General features: G+C 38.4%; 1 protein-coding gene across 1 annotated transcript in view; it reads left to right on the top strand.

Moving 5' to 3' along the window:
• LOC129771392 (uncharacterized) overlaps positions 1-17,305 on the top strand; it is a 243,795-nt gene that overhangs the window by 215,387 nt on the left and 11,103 nt on the right. Inside the window, exons 10-14 of the mRNA XM_055774991.1 lie at positions 402-502; positions 7,950-8,201; positions 8,297-8,406; positions 8,738-8,958; positions 9,381-9,477. Of these exons, the coding sequence (XP_055630966.1) occupies positions 402-502; positions 7,950-8,201; positions 8,297-8,406; positions 8,738-8,958; positions 9,381-9,477 (781 nt within the window). The remainder of the gene's footprint in view (positions 1-401; positions 503-7,949; positions 8,202-8,296; positions 8,407-8,737; positions 8,959-9,380; positions 9,478-17,305) is intronic.

Raw genomic sequence — 17,305 nt, 5'->3', positions numbered from 1 at the left:
CTGATCTAAACTGCGGTAATGTAGAACAAAGAAGTTAGTTAAATTGAGAAATAAATTGTTTGACATATTTGGGCATCCCTATTTTTAACAATTCGGTTCAATTGCTCTGTGTCCTAAAATTGCTCAAAAACTCGAAAATCAAACAGCAAAATATTCATTAAGGTTATCTTTAGAGTTGGAAACAAAACACGGAATTGAAAACAACAAACTTACTTGATACATTTTTTAAATCCCATAATGTATGCAGAAGACGATGGGAAGAAAAAACCATAAATTTACTTACTTCAACTCACAAAAAAACTGGCAAACATGTAACATGAAGTAATACACCAAAACACACCATTTGTCGAAAACTTTAAACTAACCGTTTCCCCTGCATTTATCATTTGTACCTTCCACAGGTTGAAGCCTTCCCGGAAGCTCTTAAGTACTGGGAGCGCGTACCTGGAGGTCGCCTGCTAGAGCCCGGAGACAAATACCAGATGGAGACACACAATGACGGGTAAGGCTAACAAAAGGAAGTAAGCTCATAAAAAATACTTTAAATTTAGCTTCGGCTATTGTTCGCCTCTCTGAAAAAGAGCAAAAGCAGAAATTTTCCACAGTCATTTTTCATTTCTCGGCGTACAAAACATTAAATTTTTGCGGTATAGAGGGCTTTCTATTCTCTACTCCCGGCTGACAAACCGTTGCTCGCCCAGTGTACCCCAACCCCTCTTGGGTTCTCACACATTCCAGCAGATCACACTTTCCTCCGTGCCCTCAATCGACATTTAATCCCCTCATAAAATACGACCAAACTGCTGTGGATGGTTCCGCACAAAGCTTGGCTGTGCAGATAGGTGGAGTTCCCACCCCGTGTCCCCGTGACAGCGAAAGTAGACTGGAATCTAGAATGAATGCCAACCATGTGGGGAAAGCTCGGCATGTCTTTTTTTTTGTTTCACGCCAGGGAACATAAGAACGCCATATCACAAAAAGTCATAGTTTTAAAATTGATTTTTTTCTCCTTTCAAAATATTACGCATTGTTCACTTTGTCGCGATTCTGTCCATGGACATTGTAAACAGAACTGATGTGTACCACTTCCGCATTATTGGACTGTTATATCCGCCCGTTTTATATTTGAGACGGCAGATCCGTGCTTATCATATTTTTACTCCTCTCGCTTCTAGAAGCAGCTACACTGAGAGAAATAATTAGTAAATATAACGAATTTTTTGGTAAATACTACCAATCTATAGTCATTTTCGACCGTACTAATAAACACATATGTCAAGCAGAACCATGATTCGGAAGCCCAATATCGGCTACATTTTCTCGCCGAAAATGCACGTATCAGAATTATATCCTTATTATACCTCCGTATTGCCTTATGGGAACAATGAAAATGGTTAATACGCGCGTTTCTCACCAATTTTCAGATATGACAATATCCAAGCTTACTAATGTTATCGAGTAAAATATACTAATCTCTGGTAGGGATGCGGGTTTGATGACAATATGTACAAAAAATTTGTACATTCTACTAATTTTGCATTACCAAATGTATTTAGTAGTTTTCGACCGAGGATTTTTCTAAGGGTAGTCTGACATCGTGTTCAACAACAACAACAACAACAAAAAACGGGATCAACTAAGCCATCATCCGTCTGAAGGCGTGTGAAAATTCAACCCATTTGTATTTATGTGCGACACTTTTGGGCACATTCGGGAATCCTTCTTCAGGTGGTACATGTACGTTTCTGAATAGGATTTGTTCTCCCTCCCTCTCTCTCTTCAAAGGATTTTATCTCGAGCGGCTTTAAAACGAGACTGGCTTAGGTGATGACGGTTAAGTGTTGGGGCTATGGTCCGCTACTGGGTATCGCTAGGAAAGCATGAGTGAGGCAGAAATGACACCTTTTGAGTTATAGCACAGATGCACAGAACATTTCTGCAGCTTGTTGGGTATGACCCCGAGTGGAAATTCGAAGTTAATTCGAATCTTTCGCTGTTCAAGCTTGTAGTAATACAGCCATCCCATGCCAAACCGATATAGTGGTTCTCAGATTTTCGTCAAAAGTGGTAGTTTTGTTCTTTATCGCAAATTATAATTAAAATTAAAAATAAATAGAATAAATTTAAAAAATTTAGGGTGGTCAAAAAAAACTATTTTTTGGCATTTTTGCCAAATTTAGGGTGGTCTAAAAAAACCATTTTTTGGCATTTTTGTCAAAAATGACTTTTTCCAAAAATTCATAACTTTTGAACTACAAGACCGATTCAGATGATCGACAAATCGAATTAAAGCCAATCACCTTTTTTTGAAAAAATAATACACCTCAAGAAAAATTGAATTCTACACTCGTTATTATTGATTGTATTCGTTTTTTTTATTGTTTTCATAGTCTCGGGACCAAAGGCGCTATAGTTTTTTATATTTTTCTGGAAAGCTGAGAATTTTTCACATAACATATCTCGAAACCAGGAATGCGTTTTTTTCGTTTTTTGAGTTATGATTCTTCAAAGTTACCCGATGGTCCAAAAAATCATTTTCCCCTTTTTTTTTCCCAAAAATGACTTTCTTCAAAAATTTATTACTTTTGAACTACTGAACCGATTCAGATAATCGACATATCAAATTGAAGCCTACTAGCTAGTTTTTTTTTTTGGAAAAATAACACATTTGATTAATTGGATTATAATCACATACATCCAGTTTAGTCGCATAGAAATGTTGAACGAAAACTGAAAACATGTTAACTTTGAAAAATCATAACTTAAAAACGAAAAATAACATCTCTCTGGTATTCGGATATATTATGTGAAAAAATCATAGCTTTCAGAAAAAATATAAAAAATATGGCGCCATTGGTCCCGAAACGATGTAAGCTATAAAAAACAAATATAATCAATAATTACGAAAACAAAATCATTTTTATTCAGAATATGGTATTTTTTCAAACAAGACTAGCTCATTGGCTTTAATTTGATATGTCATTCATCTGAATCGGTCTACTAAATCAAGTGTTATGATTTTTTGTAGTGGAAAAATGATTTTTTGGACCATCGGCTAACTTTGAAAAATCATAACTCAAAAACGAAAAAAAACGCTTCCCTGGTTTCGAGATATGTTGTGTGAAAAATCCTCAGCTTTCCAGAAAAAAATATAAAAGCTATTGCGCCTTTGGTCTCGCTACTAAGAAAACAATAAAAAACGAATACAATCAATAATAACGAGAGCAGAATTCAAATTTTTTTCAAAAAAAAAACAGGTGATTGGCTTTAATTTGATATGTCGATCATCTGAATCGGTCTAGTAGTTCAAGAGTTATGAATATTTGAAAATAGTCATTTTTGGTAAAAATGCCAAAAAAATGTTTTTTTGGACCACCCTAAGATGGAAATGGTCGGGTGGAAAAAGTGAAAGATTTTGAACGTTGATATATCTTTAATTAATGGATGGATTTCGATTCCGAATACACAAATTAAGAGGAAAGATCCCCTCGTTTGATTTATAGTGGCTTTATAGTCACAGAGTGGAAATAGCGAAACAAGTGACCAATGTAACGATTTTTGGTCGATTTTACTCGTATATGCTTTCTAATGCAACAAGCAGCATTCCTCTAATCCATTCAATTCAAGAGCAAGCTTGCATGACATGACTTCTGGGAACATTGTTGCTATGCCCCTTATCGCGCTGCTCGGAAACCACGTTGCATCGAAGCGTGATTCATACAGAAGAGAATGGCGAAGGATACAACATTCAGTCAAACCCCGACCCGTATGATTAATGTTGAGAGATTGAGCAGCGCGAAAATGGACATAGCAACAACACTCCAAATAAACTGTCAACGTCAACGTCAATTTGTCAACACATCAAGCTGGTCGGAGCGTGAATGAATGTTGTATCTTTGTATCTGTAAAATTCATGTTGGCATATTATTTGCCAAATTCTACTGAACGGTTTTCTCGATATTTTCCATGTTTCCGAAATTGCGACCTTGAACTCTTCAATCGTGGTGTATCGTTTTCCCTCAGTGTAGATTCTGCGTACACGGATCCCCCTAAGATTTTCAACAGGATTCGAGTCTGGCGAGCCAGCCGGCCACGTTTTTGGTCCTTAATACATTGCTTAGTTTCCTTGGTGGTAGGAATAGTAGCATTGTTTTGCTGGAATGCGATTTTTTCTGTTACGATATCCACGCAAAAACGGTAGGAGAAAGGATTCCAGAACATGGATGTAATCCTTGAATGATGTGAAAGCTATCTTGAGCTTTCCGGTTGCACAGAATCTCGCCCAAACCATGCACGAGCCTCCACCAAAATTACTGGTTGGAGAATACTGTTCCTTCTTCCGTAAATCACGCCATTACCCGTTGAAACCATCAGGACCATCCTAATTGATCTTTTTGACATAGGACTATGTCTTTGATTTCTATATAGGGGGGTCACTCTACGGAAATGTAACGATTTATTAAGAGTTTTCAAACGCATATTACTCAAAATGGTTGTTACGACATATGTTGTGTTATATATCATTAGACAGGAAATTTATCCACAATTTTTTTTTGCTTGAAACATGAACAGTGAATATAGTATAGAAAGTTAACAATTTTACGATTTAATTGGGTATGTTTTCCTTCGATTGCACTATCCACTCGCTTCCTCCTCGATGCAACGAGCAATCTTTTTGCCTAAATTCGGGCGTTAGCTCATAATGTGAGTTGATGCGTAAAATGAAGTATTTTCCATTTACCGATAATAGGCATTAATTTTATATTAAATTGTACGTTGTCCAATCAATTTGTGCTCAATTCATGTTTTTATCGTGTAGGTTTCACTACTAACAAATTATGTAATTGTTGTCCAGGATGTCATAATATCGAGTATGTTGTTTGGTTATGTGAAAATGCAATGAATGAATTTAAATGGCTGCTGATTTAGTAGATCGAAAGGGTATACCCACGTAAATCAGATTATGATAGCTTGAGTAGTCGCGTTTTTTCCAGGGCATCCATTTGATGTATCAAAAGAGAAAAAAATACAGATTTTGAACAATGAAATCTCAATTTAAATGCAATTACTACACACAATCACAGTCCTATGTCAAGATCCCGTCCGTGCCCCTAGGCTTAGACCCATCAATTTTTTTCGTCAGTGAAGATAACCTATACATTGAAGAACTTTTCGTTATGGTATATAGTAAAATGTATTCTTTTGGAAACATTCTTTGTCACAACATATCATGTCCAACTGTCGGTTCATGTGAGCTTTGGCAAAACTCAGACGTCTTCCGATGTGAGATGGTGTAAGATGAGGAGCTTTAACCTTTTCAACCCTCTTTATGTGAAGATTTTTTACCAAAACTTGACGAATTGCCACCCGCGTAACATTTAAATTAAAATATTGCTTTATTTGCAAAAGTGATTTCGAGGTATTCGAAGCTGTTCTAGCTATTTCCCGCTTATCCCGGTCAGAGAGCTTCGATTTATCTTTCTTTTCTCTCCGTGAGTACTTTTTCTTTCGGCATTTTCCAAATTATTTGATCAAAACAACTAAAACAACGGAAACAACTTTTTCTTTCTTATAGAAACTTGGCACTTGAAAAATACAAAACCTTTGGTTTACACTCAGCACTTGCACACACATACATAACAGTAAACTCAAGCAATGAGAAAGGCAACATCTACTTGAAAATTCGAGTTTTCCATTCAAAAATGGTGAAACACATAAAAACATAAAAACACATAAAAAATTTAATAATTTGAACGCCTTATGATATTATCAGCAACTAGAGACTTGGGGCTTCTCAACAAACCCAGACTCATCTTCATTACATGTGATTTTCATGAAGAAAAATCGATTTGCATTTACTAGTTGCGTGAAAACAGCCTAAATCGGACAAACCAAAATCATTTACCCTACACGAATTCGGAGAAATGATCCCCTCGTATGTTTTATTGTGGCTTTATAGTTATGTAGTGGAAATAGTAAAACAAGTGACCAATGTAACGATAAAAAAGGTCGATTTTACTCGTATATACTTTCTAATGCAACAAGCCGCATTCCTCCATTCCATTCAATTCGAGAATAAGCTTGCATGACATGACTTCTTGGAATATTGTTGCTATGCCCATTCTCGCACCGCTCGGAGAATCACGTTGCATCGAAGCTCAATGCATATATAAGAGAAGGGTGACGATCATCTAAAACGGTTCAGTGGTTCAAAAGTGATGAATTAAAAAAAAAATTGGGAAAAAATGGAAATAATTGATTTTTTGAACCACCCTAAAATGGAAATGGTCACCCTAACAAATAAATATAAAAATACGGGTCTAATGTTTTGTGATAAAGAACAAAATTACCACTTTTCACGAAAATCTGAGAACCATTATATCGGTTTGGCATGGAATGGCTGCATATATACAAATAGCGATTCGTAAGGTTAAAATAACATTTAACGTAAATATTTTCGCCATTTGTTTTTTTTTTCATGTTTGCTTACTGCAATCGTATGATAATAGTCGTATAAGGTGCATATAAAAATCGTTTATTCATCCATGCAAATTCGCAAGGATATACCATGTATATATTTCGTCTCCACTTTTGCATGTATGTGGCAGTTAGGTGCATCTTATTCCACCCAAAATTTGGGATATATGCTGCTGTATATACGCTTGTTGTACGATTTTATGTTTGCTAAGTATAGCGTACATGACAAATGCTTGCGTATTAGTTTGGATAAATGTACGACTTATAGTATCTACACTGAGAGAAATAATTAGTAAATATAACGTTTTTTTTTTTGGTAAATGCTACCAATCTATTGTCATTTTCTACCGTACGAATAAACATATCTGTCAAACAGAACCATGATTCGCAAACCCAATATCGGCTACATTTTTTCGGCGAAACTGCACGTATTAGAATTAATCAAAACTCTTACCTCTGTATTGCGCTTTTCTCACCTTAATACGCGCTTTTCACACCAGCGGATGTCATACAAAGCGTTTTGTGAAAAAAAAGTTTTTTATGTAAATATGTACTTAAAGTAATTATATCCGACTATTTTACGAAGAATTTTATATGAAAACTTCGTTCTGCAATTACCTAATAATAGCCGCCTATGGGTTAATTTAAGCGAAGTCATAATAAACGGATTCTTCTGTACTAACCTCTAGTAAGGATGTGGGACAGTTGGCAATATGTACTAAAAATTTGTACATTCTACTAATGTTTGCATTACCAATGATATTTGGTAGTTTTCTACCGAGGATTTTTCTAGTGATGTGGGTAAGTAAAATTGCTCCGATGGGATTCGAACTACTTTTTTTTTAATTATCGATCAGCAGCTATCTCGCACTGCTATCTGGAATAAACTTAAAACTCGTTAAAACAGTTTAAACTCGTACATATGATACGAAAAGGATGCAGATACAAATTTGCCTCCCTAATTGAGAATCACCACCAGACGTCGACACTTTTTATACGTTACGCATATCCTGAGGTGTTGAATTCACAATACGATGTAGTATGTCTTCATTTACGATCTAATATGATATACTGTTGAATGATCGTTTGAACATTTTTTTTCGGGTACAATTCCAAGATGACGTTCAGTTTGAGGGAATTGGAAGTCTGCCTCATACATACAAACATTTTAACACTCTTGAAAAAGGTGCTTTCATTTCTGCAATTCACCCTTCATCACACGAAAAAGCATTTTTGATGCCAAAAATATTCTTTTGCCAACGCTGGTTTGGGTAAGCCGTATAGAATGATATTACGATGCTTGTTACACTGATATTCGATATATTTTATACGATTGTGATTTGAGACGAATCTATATGCTACCTAGCATGCGCAAAAGTTATACGATTTAATGTTTTCTGGGTACCATCAACGTCTTGAACAGATCACTTTCAGCACACACCATTAAAAGCGGCCTATTTCTCCCTCCACAGATACAAATCGATAATGCGACTAAATATCACCAATATTCGTCTGCCGGACTTTGGCGAATACCACTGCATCGCCAAGAATGAGCTGGGCAGAACGCAGGCAGAATTCCATCTGATGGAGCACTCGCCGTACATAATTCATCGCAAGGGCAGCTCGGCCGAGGCGCAAGAGTATGGCAAGCAGCCTCCGAAGGTGGAATCGTACGAGGAAATATGCGGCCCACCAACGACCTGTCCCGAGTGTCCCGATCCCAGGTAAGTGAGATGAAATTCCTTGCTGTGGTGGGATGGGGCAATGTTTGATGAATCTCTGATTTGTCATTTTCTTCGTTCGCTTCCATCTGGAACAGGGATTTCAAATGCAAAGATACGATTGTTTCGTTGTACGATCTGGTCGGGAATCTGGAAATTAAACAAGCTGGAAATGCTAGCTATGCCGGGCTACCAAATCGAACCACAGGTGAGTGGTGGAATCAATCTTGTAATTGATTCAAACTGATTGATTTGTATACTGTGAATCGGAGAGCGTGAATGCAACTCGAAAACATTGCAGTTAGGTGTTTATTTTACTCAAACTTTGGCATACACTGCGGCCTTACATTCAAACTCAAACCAGGGGATGCTTATTAAACTTACAGTCATCCAATGGAGCTCTTCACGTCGGATTATTCCGACATGATATGAATATTAATGCCGATCAACGATGAGAATTCCCAACCGTTATCACGCTCGATTGATAACCATCACTGAATTTCATTTCACTAAAATAACAATTTAAATTCTGTCCACAGACTGTGTCTTATACGCCGTGGGCAAACCGGTCTACCACAAGTATACCGATCAGAACTACGGCGCGTGGATGAAGGATGCTGCTCCGAGGAACGATGCAGTCGAGAAGAAGATTTGGGCCACCCGGGAGAACGACACCAGTCGATTGTACGAGTTCGCCAATAAGACTACTTATCGTAACAACGTTTCCACTAAAACGTACCGATTGGACATACCGTTCCGGGTAAGCGTGGGGTTTGGGGTGGGGGATATCAAATTTAAATATTCATTATCACACAGAGGAACAAGCGATTAGTGCACAGCATTACGATAAAACGTGCAAGGACATGAATATTTCATAGTTAAATTCGGAATTGATACTACCCAAAACAATGCCAATCCCTTGAAAGCTTTTATAATCTCATTTGATTCACTTGTTTTCCACCGATGAATAATAGACTGGACAATGATGAGTTGCCTGACGTAGCATAGCATGGAAAACTCGCCATCGTCCACGGAAAGGAAGACAAGAATTATGATCACAAGCTTACCGAACCACATCCCTCCCCGCACTTTATGACAACAGAGACAACAATGACCATAACGTTTGCAGTCCTACTTACATGCATACGCTTTCTCATCCCATCAAACACATCCGAAATATAGGGCAACGCTCACATCGTGTACAACGGGTCTTTCTATTACAACGAACGGAACTCGCCACGAATCGTCAAGTATGATCTGAACTCGGAGGGGCAGACAGGTAAGGTAATCGTTTATAGATGCTCCCCCACCATAAATGTTAATAAGGACCGGAGAAAATCGACTATTGTGGGTATGTTCAATTTTCCCGAAAGTATATTTCTTGGAAAACCATCCCTTATTTCCCATTCTCTTGTTCTGTTCAACAAACGCATATTCCATTGCAAAAACATGCTTCCGCTGAGCGATGCAAGCAATCGGCACAGCAGCAATATTTAAAAACTAACTCTCAGCTTTAACAAATCGTGTTGACAGACCGCTGTCTAGTGTGAATCTACAAATCGAAACCTAAGAGCAAATCAATTTATATTAGGTGTGCGACTTGATTCGTTCTGTTTCGACAAAACGGCTCAAGATGACATAAATAATCGACGGAGAAGACCGATTTTTACCGAATCGTGAAGTGTCGACTTATGTCAACCAAATATTGTTTACAAGTCTTTGAATTTTTGCACAACAGGTTCAGTTTTTATTGCATTGACGATTATCGGAAATTTGCGGAAAGTTTTGATTTTCTGTTTCCACTGAAAGAAAAGTGCGGCTGAGGCGCATCGAATGCTTGTGTAAGTTTTGGTGACTCCATGCACCATCGGATACATTCTGTAGGGAATTATTTGGACGATTTAAAAGTTTTACGATAAAAAATCATTTGTAAAGCTCGACCATCCAGAAAGAACAATGCGGAAGCCGAATATCCTCATGCCAAAGTAATGTTATAATTTGGTGGAATGGAGAAAGTGTGATACACTTGCTAAAACCTGATCAAACGATCATTGGAGACTTCTACAGGTAACAATTGAATCGTTAAAAGCGAGCTTTTGCCGAAAAACGTCCAAATTATGCAACCAGACACGCGTCGATAATAGTCCATCACGACAATTCACGGCCTCTTGTTGCTGTGCGAGTTAAAAACTATTTGGAAAATTCTGGTTCAACCGCTTAGTAAAGGGCGAACACGAAATTATTGCGACACATTCAACAGGGCATAACTTTTTTACCATTGGGTAAAAAACAACCAAATTTTGCACACTTTCTTATTGATGTGTATTGTCTACATGCTGTCAAACTCGAAGTCGTGTTTTTCGATTTAACGAAAATGGAGGTGAACCAACGCGAGTCGAGAGAACAAATTCTTTCCAAACACCTGGAATTTCCTGACCTGTCGCACCGGCAGTTGGGAAAAGTGTTCAACATTCACCATTCAACCGTCTCCAGAGTGTTGAATTCCAGGAGCGGTTGACGTTGGACCACGGCAAAAGAGCTGGAAGAAAACCGGGACCGGAGAACAAAAAGACGGAGGGAAAGGTGAAGCGGATGATTAAAGCAAATCCCAACGTCTCAAGCCTTGATTTGGCTAAAAAGATCGGCATGTCGCAAAGCTACGTCCAGAATGCAAAGAAGAGAGCTGGACTACATACATACAAGGTACAGAACTTCCCAAACCGCGATGAGCGGCAACAATTGACGGCTAAAACTCGGGCACGGAAGCTCTACGAGAAGATGCTGACAAAATATGGCTGCTGTGTGATAGACGATGAAACGTATATAAAAGCCGATTTTAAGCAAATTCCGGGGTTGGAGTTTTTTACCGGCAAGAGCAAGTGGACATGTGGACAACAAATTTAAGAAGAAGAAAATATCGAAGTTCGCCTCCAAATATCTCGTTTGGCAGGCCATCTGCTCTTACGAACTGAGGAGTGAGCCTTTCGTGACAAAGGGCACAGTAGAGAAGCACCTTTTGCCGTTCTTGCAGCAGCACGACGAAGCTCCGCTACTTTGGCCAGATTTGGCATCATGCCACTATTCTAAAAGTGTCCTGAAGTGATATGAGGCCAATTCTGTCCATTTTGTTCCAAAGGACATGAACCCGCCAAACTGTCCGGAGCTGCGCCCGGTGGAGCAGCACTGGGCAATAATGAAGCGGGAACTTCGGAAGAGCAAGAAGACAGTCAAAGACGAGAAGGACATGTTAACAAAATGGAAAAAAACTGAGAAACTGGTACCGGATGACACTGTAAAGACTTTGATGGAGGGCATCAAGCGAAAATGCGTTCAATTTTACACTCAAGGCTCCATCGATTAACTTTTCTTTTGATTTTTGAAGTAAATATATGTATAAAACTACCCTAAAAATTTTTGATTTCTTCATGGTTTGGTTTGTATAAATGTATAAAACTACCCTAAAATTTTTTGATTTCTTAATGGTTTGATTCTAAACATTATAAGAAAATTGGCATGACATTTTCGGTGTCGCAATAATTTCGTGTTCGCCCTTTAGCCCAGACCTTCTTCTTCTTCTTATATGGCACTAACGTTCCTAGAGGAACTCCGCCGTCTCAACGTAGCATTACTTGCGTCATTTTCATTAGTACTTAGTTGAGATTTCTATGCCAAATAACACGCCTTGAATGCATTCTGAGTGGCAAGCTCTAGAATACGCGTGACCACAGTGCAAGTCAGAGGAAATTTCTTTGAAGAAAAATTTCCCCGACCAGAACGGGAATCGAACCCGAACCCCCGGCATGTTAGGTTTGACGCTAACCACTCGGCCACGGGAGCCCAGACCTTACCCCTTCCGACTAATACTCGTTGCGATCGATACAAAACGCTTTGAGTGGAATACGATTTGCTTCAAAGCAGGATATCAAAGATTTACTGGGTCCATTCATATCACCAATCGTAAATTTTCTAAAATTTGTTTGATATGCTATAAATTCCTATTCCCTAGTTCATGAATAATTGAAATTGATAAAAATTGGAAGCATTCTCATTTTCCACTATCCCGTGTTGTTCCCGAGTTGCAGCGAAGCACAATTGTCATATCAAAATACGGCGCGCGCAAGTCACTCACTCGACATGCAATTGCATTGTTTGTTCTATGAACACTGTAGAGAGAGGAGATACTGCGAAGTCTGAAGTTTTGCCTGATTTTTATTATACAATTTCGCTTCAGCTAGTGACCAATCACAGTTTTCCTTGCGTAAATCACCCGTTCGAAATGCAAATGCAGTGCTCGTTCTGAGGACACCATGAAGAGACAAGATATTGCAACTCTAACTCCGTCCGCTTCTTGAATAGCACTAACGTTCCCAGTGGAAGTGTTTCGCTTCAGCTAGCGAGCAGTCAACAATCTTCCTTGAATCTTGAGTCATTTGATGTCTTGACGCGAAGCAACCATGTTGATGAAATGAAAATGTTGAGTACTCTAAATGAAGGGCATTTATTGCACTTTAAAGGAAAAAGAGCGAAAAAATGTAGATGGGTCTGATCCTAGGGGCACGGACGGAAGCTTGACGTAGGACTGTGATTGTTTGGAGTAATTGCATTTGAATTAATTTCATTTTTCAAAATCTGTGATTTTTACTCTTTTGATGCTTGATATGGAGGTCCTGGAAAAACAGTTTCTTATATTAACTGATATCCTTCAAACGGGTAGAATGGGGTAGAATCCGGACACACATTCTAACATGGACACTAGGAACTCGACACTATTTGATTTGTTTTTTTTTTTTGTGCACAAAATATGATATTTTGTCATTTGCCACCCTTTTCTTCTATTTATATAATTATGCAGAAAACTACAAGGAGCCATAATTCATCAGTGCATTCTTGAATACAACTGAAAATAGCTTAGATCTACATAGATAGAGACCTATGTCTAATAAATCTATAACTAAAGGAATATAGTACGGATAAAAATAGCAGTTTGTCCTACGTTATCCGGAACATTGTTTGTATAGGGTTGTAATAACTTTATAGCCACATGTTGTATGTTAAGTATCCTATAGCCATGAGTGCTCTCTTGGGATGCTCGTGTAGCTGCTGTGGTAAATTGATTCAATCGGATGTTAACAGTGGCGTCGTCTGGGAGGTGCGGTGGGGGCGGATCGCCCCCGGGAACACGATTTTAGGGGTGCAGATTGGACCGAATTTATATGAAAAACTAGAAGTGGGTTATATCTTTGATATAACCGCAAGGTGGACGTAGGACTAACGTTGACTTAGCAATCAATAAGTAACAAGCATATAAATCTTAGACGTTTCATCTTTCGAATAAAGTGATTATCATACCAATTCGTTTAGCCGGAAAAGAATTATTAACGATTCCTCCTCGGAATTACCCAGCGCAAATAGTACCCACTCCCCGAGCCCCGACAACTGGAATCATCGTTGATCCGGAGCAAGATTATTAACGCTTGAGAAAGAATGAATTCCTCCTCTGAATTACAGAGCGAAAAACGTGATTTCTACGATATGTAATATAATATCCACTTTGATCATATCCACTACACCGAATCATACCATATCAATCCGAGTACAATAGTACTCGCTGCTTGCATCTAATTTTCTATGCCAATTTAAAATTAGATGCATGATTTTGAAATCTGCGTCAGGGAAACATTCCGATTTGCAGAAACGCATGCGAGTACAAAAGTACCCGCAGCTCACATTTATTTTGCAATGCCGATTTTCCCATGCTTCATGATTTTGAAATCTGTGTTAGGGAAACATTCCAATGTACAAAAGTACCCACAGCTTGCATCTAATGTCAATTTCCTCTGGCTCCATGGTTTAGAAGTCTGTGTTAGGGAAACATTCATCCATTCCAGCGATCGTACCTCAATCGTTGCGCGATTATAACTGAGTGGATCTCCGAGCGGCACTCACTTATATACCTATTGGTGTGATTTCAATAGCCTGTTTTGAAAGTAATTTTAGGGCTATTGAAACAAATTTTTGGATCAAAAAGTAACAAACATTAACGCGTAGACATTTTATCTTTCGAATGAATTGTTTATCATACTACTTTGTTCAGTTGTTTAGGAGCTGTTAACGCTCAAAATCTCGTTTTCTGGCGTAACGCTTACGTTTCCGAAAGTTTGAACTTACACCCCAGTATAGAAATGAAAGACGTAGGCCTACGTCAAAAATTGCTAACTTTATTTACTATATCCACTGTTAATGTTTTAAACCAAAAATTTGCTGAATAAATTTCCTATCTTATGATCTACAACATAACATATATCGCAATAACCATTTTGCGTGATATACATTTGAAATCCCTTAATGAATCGTTACAAGTTTCATTTTCAATTTCGAAGAGTGGTCCCCCAGTATAGAAATCAAATACGTAGCCCTACGTCAAAATTATTCCGATTTTGATGAAATCTCGACCATTTCTTCAAACCACTCATCACATTTTGGACACTCTGTTTGCTAACCTAAGCGGCCATGTTCATCTCAGCCGCATCCGACTTACCTTTCAGTTTGGGTGGGTCGATGTCCTCTTAAATAAAAATCCTTCGTACTTCGTAAGAACCTCAGATTCTGCTTCAGTGTTCTATTTGGTTACTTGCTGGCACGAAAAGATCGACAACAAACTGCTGTCAAAACTGTGTAACATCTATCACCGAGGAATCAACCAACTCGCTCTGAGAAGCCGAATCACTCTTCCGCCGGCAATCGTATGTCGATGGGGCGATGCTTGCTGCTATACAACTAGGTGTGCGTAACGTGCGTGTGTATATGCAACAAGTATATGCATATAAGGAGGAGTATTATTGTGAGGCATAACAGGCGACATCGGCAAGGTTATTGTTATGTGCCACACATCCTCCCCCATCCCAAAAATGTAGACGAAATACACAGTAAATTTGGTTTCACATATCACGAAATTTCTAGTCCTACACTTATCGTCCGGTAATTCGTTGTCAATATGCATGAATGCGGTCATCCCGATCTGCTATCGAGAAAATTCCACGTGGTCATCCAGAGCCACTATCGATTGAATCCGTCGCGGTCATTCCAAGCCACTATCAACGGAATCTCACGCAGTTATCCTGGTCCGCTGCTGACAAAACCTTGCGCACTCATCCCGAGCCGCTATTGACAGAATTTCGTGCGGTCCTCCTTAGCCGCTATCGACAGAATCTAACGCGGTCACCCCGAGCCGCTATTGACAGAATTCTACGTGGTCATCCCGAGCCGCTACTGATAAAACCATTCACGATCGATTCGATCCGCTGTCGGTTTATAAAAATTCAGACCATCCTGGCCCGTCGCTGAATGAGAACAACAAATATATTCTGTGAAGATCCGCTGATTCTGGTATGTTGTGGTTGAATTTAATATTTTTCAATAGCTATGTGAAAAAAAAAACTTACATTTATCTTCAAATGTGTTCGCTTTTGTTACACGGGATTCTAAAAACATTCAAAGTACATTCTCTAATTGTTTACATTGTTTCTACTAAAATCGATCGGATCATAATCGAATCGACACCGAAAAGAAGCTTTGCTTTATGTGTTTACTCGTACTCGAATGAAAAATCTCAATTTCAAACTTTCCAGTTAACTGAACGATTTCAAATCATCACTCGGTACGGCGGAAAACATCCAGCGGAGCCACTCCTTCGAAAAATACCCGAAGAAAATTAATCCACTTCCGATCCGGTATTAATTATAATTAAATAGATTCCCTCCAAACGTATCGTTTCGTACCCATTTAGCAATATATCATTTGAATCTGTTCATGCAATTATGCATGAGTATTTGGGTCTCAGACGAGTTACTAGGATATTGATCGGAATAACTGAATCTCGTTGCGTTTCATGCCAAAAGCAACACGGATACTAATCAATAAACATCCCGTCCGGTACCATGTGACTTCTTCCTATCCGTCGAGTTGTTCCGATTTTGATTGTATTTCTGTCTGTCCCTTGTCTTCATGCTTCCCACAAGTTAATAAAAATTGTTGTTGGAAGAAGGATGAAAATTGGCTTCACGATTACAATTTTCAAGTATTACTGATTCATGTAGAAGAGCATACTTCCAACAGAAACTGAACAAAACGAATCAACCTGAAACGTGAAAAACATCGAACATTTTTAAAGAATGTTTCAAAGGAAAAGTTGGTTTCTTTCACAAACAGATAATACTTGTAGAAAATGTGGCACTCTGTTACATTGAATACATAGTAGATACGAAAAAGTAGATTTTCATCCACATTTTTACATTCTAGAATGTGCTTATTTTACCTGAAAATCCATAATCATCTTCGTTTCACGGAAAATGATACACAAAGCTCAATGCCATCAACAGGAGGTGAAACTTTTCACTGCAAAATATATGGGGAATCGGCATTTTTCTTATTTTCCTTCAAAATTTTACATTCTTTTTGCCGTGTAATTTTTTTTATGGGCGGAGACGAACACAACAATATGAAGACTATTCGTTTTCGAGTGATGATGGATAATAGAATGGTGCTAACAGTGCCGCCAACATGTAACCCGATGAGTGATTAGAGAAAACTGTTGGAAGCATTGTTCAAACAATATCTGTTATTTTCGAATAAAAAAAAAGAGAGAATTTTCGGACATTCGAGTGGTACGAAGCGAATGAAAACATCCCTACTAAAGTTTTGGCACGGCCAGCAATAATCAACAGGTTAGATTACTACCTCAAATTTATCACTCTCCATAAACCAAATGCTGCACATTGCTGCCGGTGAGATATGGATCCAAGAAAGGCTTCCATCGTCGTCGCGTAGGTAGCATAGCCTAGCTAAAATTATTCCATCACAGCATAATAATAAAGGGGTGTACCTACTGCGGTGTGGTTTACTGTTCGTGTGACTGGAAGAAGGCAATGGCAAGGATGAATAATGGCTCCATACCAGCCTCGGTAATCAATTGATCTCATTGACAGGTTTAATTAACTTTCCACCTCCGCGAATTGTGGCAATAAAATCGATAACACATGCTCGCACGAAATAACGCTAGCGCGCAACAGATTTCTGAAATATTTATGTTTGTATCGAATGGAGTAAGC

This window comes from Toxorhynchites rutilus, chromosome 2, assembly GCF_029784135.1.
Source record: "Toxorhynchites rutilus septentrionalis strain SRP chromosome 2, ASM2978413v1, whole genome shotgun sequence".
NCBI lineage: Eukaryota > Metazoa > Arthropoda > Insecta > Diptera > Culicidae > Toxorhynchites > Toxorhynchites rutilus.
The sequence above is the reverse complement of the archived record's forward strand: the minus strand, read 5'-3'. Positions and strand labels throughout refer to the sequence as shown.